Below are 6,000 nucleotides of genomic sequence, written 5' to 3' on the forward strand. Positions count from 1 at the left end.
CCCCGTCTTTCTCCTCCCCCCCCGTCTTTCTCCTCCTCCCCCCCGTCTTTCTCCTCCTCCCCCCCCCTTCTTCCCTCCCCCCCCGTCTTTCCCCTCCCCCCCCGTCTTTCCTCCTCCCCCCCCCCCCCCCCGTCTTTCTTCTCCTCCCCCCCCCCGTCTTTCTCCTCCCCCCTTCTTTCTCCTCCCCCGTCGTTCTCCTCCCCCCCCCGTCGTTCCTCCTCCTCCCCCCAGGCTTCTCCTCCCCCCCTCGTCTTTCTCCCTCCCCCCCCTCGTCTTTCTCCTCCCCCCCCCTCGTCTTTCTCCTCCCCCCCCCTCGTCTTTCTCCTCCCCCCCCCTCGCTTTCTTCCCTCCCCCCCCCTCGTCTTTCTCCTCCTCCCCCCCCTCGTCTTTTCTCCCCCCCCCCCCCGTCTTTCTCCTCCCCCCCCGTCTTTCTCCTCCCCCCCCCCGTCTTTCTCCTCCCCCCCCCCCCGTCTTTCTCCTCCCCCCCCTCTTTCTCCGCCCCCCCCCCCGTCTTTTCTCCTCCCCCCCCCCCGTCTTTCTCCTCCCCCCCCCCGTCTTTCTCGCTCCCCCCCCCGCTTTCCTCCTGCCCCCCCCCCCGTCTTTCTCCTCCCCCCCCCCCGTCTTTCTCCTCCCCCCCCCCCCGTCTTTCTCCTCCCCCCCCCGTCTTTCTCCTCCCCCCCCCCGTCTTTCTCCTCCCCCCCCCGTCTTTCTCCTCCCCCCCCCCCCCGTCGTTCTCCTCTCCCCCTCCCCCCCCCCCGTCTTTCCTCCTCTCTCCCCCCCCCCTCCCCCCCCCCCCCGTTCTTTCTCCTCTCCCCCCCCCCCCCCCCCCCCCCCCCCCCCCCGTCTTTCTCCTCCCCCCCCCCCCCCCGTCTTTCTCCTCTTTCTCTCCCCCCCCCCCCCCGGTCTTTCTCCCCCCGTGATCCCCATACCCCCCTCTTTCTAACCTCTAGAGGTGGTGTTCGGAGTTCCGGCTCCCTATCTCGAATGCATCCGTAAGGCCTTGGATAGCAAGTTCGAAGTGGCGGCCCAGAACTGCTACAAAGTGGAGAAAGGGGCCTTCACCGGGGAAATCAGGTACTCGAGTGCATTGATTCCTTATTTTGTTGGTGTGTGTTGGTGGGAGGTGGTGCGGGAGAGACAATTGCTGAACATCCCTGGGTGGGTTGATGGCTTGTGCTACCAGGCGCAAGGATACAGTTGCCTTGGCGGAGTAGTCCTGGCTGGCATCTGTCCCTCAGTTGCGATCGTGTCTTTGTCCACAGGGTGTTGGTGTGTGTCTATTCGGCCAGAGATGTGCTGATGGGAATATTGTTCACTTTGCAGTCCTGCGATGATTAAAGATTGTGGAGGCAAGTGGGTTATTCTGGGCCACTCAGAGAGGCGCCATGTCTTCGGAGAGTGTGACGAGGTAGGTAAGAGTCTGGATCCCGGTCATTTGAATGCAATTTCGTGTCAGTGGGTACAGCACTGGGTTAGAGAGTACAGCTCCCTCTACACTGTCCCCATCAAACATTCCCAGGACAAGTACAGCACGGGGTTAGATACAGAGTAAAGCTACCTCTACACTCTCCCCATCAAACACTCCCAGGACAGGTACAGCATGGGGTTAGATACAGAGTAAAGCTCCCTCTACACTGTCCCCATCAAACACTCCCAGGACAGGTACAGCACGGGGTTAGATATAGAGTAAAGCTCCCCTACACTGACCCCATCAAACACTCCCAGGACAGGTACAGCATGGGGTTAGATACAGAGTAAAGCTCCCTCTACACTGTCCCCATCAAACATTCCTGAACAGTACGTCACAGGGTTTTAGAGAGTACAGCTCCCTCTACACTGTCCCCATCAAACACTCCCAGGATAGGTACAGATATCAGGAGGGATATAGGGGCTAAAGGAGATTTCCTGAGATAGGAAAGGCTGGAGGAGGTTAGACATAGGGAGGAGTGTGGAGGCTGGAGGAGGTTCCAGAGAAAAGGAGGGGTATAGAGACTGGAGGAGGTTACAGAGATAGGGAAGGGTTAGGAGCTGGAGGAGGTTACAGAGATTGGGAGGGGTGTCGGGGCTGGAGGAGGTTACAGAGATAGGGAGGGGTGTGGGGGCTGGAGGAGGTTACAGAGATAGGGAGGGGTGTAGGGGCTGGATGAGGTTAGAGAGATAGGGAGGGGTGTATGGACTGGAGGAGGTTACAGTGCGAGGGGGGTATGTCGGGGCTGGAGGAGGATACAGAGACAGGGAGAGTTAATAATAATCTTTGATTGTCACAAATATGAAGTTACTATGAAAAGCCCCTAGTCGCCACATTCCGGCACCTGTTTGAGTAAGCTGGTTTGTAGGGACTGGAGGAGGTTCCAGAGAAGGGAGGGTTGTAAGAGCTGGGGGAGGTTACAGCGGTGAGGAGATAGCGAGGTGTAGGGACTGGAGGGGGTACAGAGATAGGAATGGTTGTCAGGGCTGGAGAAGGTTACAGAGATAGGAATGGTTGGGGGCTGGAGGAGGTTACAGAGATAGGGAGGGGTGTGGGGGCTGGAGGAGGTTACAGAGAGAGAGGGTTGTTGGGGGCTGGAGGAGGTTACAGAGATAGGGAGGGTGTGGGGGCTGGAGGAGGTTACAGAGATAGGGAGGGGTGCAGGGGCTGGAGGAGTGTAGTAGTGGCAGTTTACTGAAATGGTGAGGATTGTCAGGGGTTGGAGGAGGTTACAGATATGGGGAAGGTTGTAGGGGCGGTAGGAGGTTAGAGATGGGGAGCAGGCTGCGAGGAGCAATTTGAACAAGATGTTGAATTGTATTGGTGGCATTGCCGGACCAAGAGCCTAGGGACTTTACACAGTAACTTCACTACTAATCTACTACTACTTGTGACAATAAGTGATTTTCATTGTAGGTCAGCGAGCACAGGGAGGTGGGTATTGAGGCTTGGGTGTGTGTCTGAACGGGCGGGGGCTGGCAACAGCAGAGCTGAGCTTTACAGTGGGCAAGGTGAGGGAGTTGTGACTGGGACAGATCCATCAGAAAGTGATTGGGGAATTAGTTTTGGTAACGGGGGCAATGAGGTGCGGGTGGCTGCCTCCATGTTGGCTGGTTAGAAGGTGTGTTGTGTTGTTCGGCGAGGATTAACTAAATCTCCACGACCTGCAGTTGATTGGGCAGAAGGTGGCACATGCCCTTGAGGCCGGCTTGGGCGTCATTGCCTGCATCGGTGAGAAGTTGGATGAGCGCGAAGGCGGCTGCACTGAGGAGGTCGTATTTGCCCAGACCAAGGTTATCGCAGGTACGGAGGGTGGTTGCTGGAGGGTGGTTGCTGGAGGGTGGTTGCTGGAGGGTGGTTGCTGGAGGGTGGGTGCTGGAGGGTGGGTGCTGGAGGGTGGGGTGCTGGAGGGTGGGTGCTGGAGGGTGGGTGCTGGAGGGTGGGTGCTGGAGGGTGGGTGCTGGAGGGTGGGTGCTGGAGGGTGGGTGCTGGAGGGTGGGTGCTGGAGGGTGGGTGCTGGAGGGTGGGTGCTGGAGGGTGGGTGCTGGAGGGTGGTTGCTGGAGGGTGGTTGCTGGAGGGTGGGTGCTGGAGGGTGGTTGCTGGAGGGTGGGTGCTGGAGGGTGGTTGCTGGAGGGTGGTTGCTGGAGGGTGGGTGCTGGAGGGTGGGTGCTGGAGGGTGTGCCGGCGCACTGTGGGACATAGACATAGAACATACAGTGCAGAAGGAGGCCATTCGGCTCATCGAGTCTGCACTGACCCACTTAAGCCCTCACGTCCACCCTATCCTCGTAACCCAATAACCCCATCTACCCTTTTTGGTCACTAAGGGAAATTTATCTATCATGGCCAATACACCTAACCTGCACGTCTTTGGACTGTGACTGTGAGAGGAAACCGGAGCACCCGGAGGAAACCCCCCCCCCCCCCCCCCCCCACCACCAGACACGGGGAGAACGTGCAGACTCCGCACAGACAGTAACCCAGCAGGGACTCGAACCTGGGACCCTGGCGCTTTGAAGCCACAGTGCTAATCACATGTGCTACCGTGCTGCCCTGTGAGAGGATTGGTGCTGGGGCACTGTTGCGCTGTGGGAGGGTTGGTGCTGGGGGATTGCTGTGGGAGGGCCGGTGCTGGGGGAGCGCTGTGGGAGGGTCGGTGCTGGGGGAGCGCTGTGGAAGGGTCGGTGCTGGGGGAGCGCTGTGGGGGGGTCATTGTTGGGGGAGCGCTGTGGGAGGGTCGTTACTGGGGGAGCGTGTGCTGTGGGAGGGGTCGGTGCTTGGGGAGCACCGCGCTATTGGAGGGTCGGTGCCGAGAGAATGCCGCGCTGTGGGAGGGTCGGTGCTGGGGGGTGCCGCGCTGTGGGAGGGTCGGTGCTGAGGGAGCGCTGCGCTGTGGGAGGGTCGGTGCCGAGAGAGCACCGCGCTATTGGAGGGTCGGTGCCGAGAGAATGCCGCGCTGTGGGAGGGTCGGTGCTGGGGGGTGCCGCGCTGTGGGAGGGGTCGGTGCTGAGGGAGCGCCGCGCTGTGGGAGGGTCAGTGCCGAGGAGCACCGCGCTGTGGGAGGGTCGGTGCTGGGGGGTGCCGTGCTGTGGGAGAGTTGGTGCTGGGGCAGAGTTGCTCTGTGGGAGGGTAGTAGGTGCTGGTGGAGTGCCATGCTGTGGTTGGTGAGGGTTGGGTGGGAGGAGCATGCACTGCTAGGTGAGAACTGTGCTGTTTGGGGCGGGGATTGTAGTGCTGGTGGAACGCTGCATTGTAACTACCTGTCAAACAAAATTAGTGGCAAGTGCCCCTTTTCGTCTACCATGCCTAGGCAGCTGATACCTCTTCTCTCCACATCCACAGAAAACGTGAAGAACTGGGAGAAAGTCGTGCTGGCGTACGAACCAGTCTGGGCTATTGGTACTGGCAAGACAGCCACCCCTCAGCAGGTCAGTAAAGTGGTCGAGAGCAAGGATGGGAGAGGGCTTGCTGAAATAGTTGGGCAGTGATTCAGTTTCCTCGCATGTACCCTGATGCGTCCCAATCTCCGTGGCAACCCAAAATGTTTTGAGATGGAAATCGAACCTTCAAAAACTCTCTCTGTGCCCCATTTACCCCTCCCCTTCTCCTGTGGTTCGCCTTTCATCCCTCTTAGGTTTAGCTGCCCCCCCCCCCCCGGCCCGGTCTATCTCTCCCTCTCATTTCTTGGCTACTTTCCTCTGATTCTTGGCTACCAGGCTATTCCTCTGCTTGTCCGTTGGCTACAAACAGGTCACGGTGCAATTGGGTGAATGGCTCCCACGTTCTATGGAAGCCGTCGTCTGACCCTTGGATGGCAAATTTGATTTGCTCCATTTGGAGAGATTCTGAGAGGTGGGACAGCCAGTCTGCAGCTTTGGGTGATAGGGAACTAATACCCCGCCCAAAAGCCTATCCATCATCTACAAGGACACATCAGGAGTGTGATGGGATAATCTACTACTAGCCTGGATGAGTGCGGCTCACCGCAAGACTTGAGAAGCTCGACACCATCCAGGACAAAGCAGCCCCGCTCCGATCGACACACTAACCCAACAGACATTCACTCCCTCACCACCCATTCATTGACTAACAGTGTCAGCCGTGTGTACCGTCTACATGATGCACGCAGTAACTCACCAAACTATACTCTCCGTCGACAGTGTTATGGGCCAGGGCTTAGAAACTGCAAAGTGTATTTTGAAGTTGACCTGACTTACAACATTCATGTTGAATTTGGCCAGAATGAGCACAAAAGCCTTTGATGCAGGTATGATTCATCAGATTCCCTCCGCACTTTAATCCAAACAAGGTTTATTCTAAGAATGTAGTTAACATGTATATAAAATATGTATATAATTTTTATCAATCACAAACATAAAGACACCACACAGCTACAGTAATCTGTGTATAACAGAGCTGTTCCAATTCAATAACAAAATCAATTAAGCCCAAACCCCTTTCCAGGGTGTGGTCCAGTACACTGTATTCTCACTTGAATGGGACTGGTCTTTTTCCTGAAATTCTGATCCAG

The 6,000-nt window shown here is 57.6% G+C and overlaps 1 protein-coding gene across 1 annotated transcript in view; it reads left to right on the plus strand.

Moving 5' to 3' along the window:
• Window positions 1–6,000, plus strand: part of LOC119979548 (triosephosphate isomerase-like) — a 35,619-nt gene that overhangs the window by 5,592 nt on the left and 24,027 nt on the right. The window contains exons 2-5 of the mRNA XM_038821947.1: window positions 951–1,074; window positions 1,324–1,408; window positions 3,139–3,271; window positions 4,812–4,897. Of these exons, the coding sequence (XP_038677875.1) occupies window positions 951–1,074; window positions 1,324–1,408; window positions 3,139–3,271; window positions 4,812–4,897 (428 nt within the window). The remainder of the gene's footprint in view (window positions 1–950; window positions 1,075–1,323; window positions 1,409–3,138; window positions 3,272–4,811; window positions 4,898–6,000) is intronic.

This window comes from Scyliorhinus canicula, chromosome 16, assembly GCF_902713615.1.
Source record: "Scyliorhinus canicula chromosome 16, sScyCan1.1, whole genome shotgun sequence".
NCBI lineage: Eukaryota > Metazoa > Chordata > Chondrichthyes > Carcharhiniformes > Scyliorhinidae > Scyliorhinus > Scyliorhinus canicula.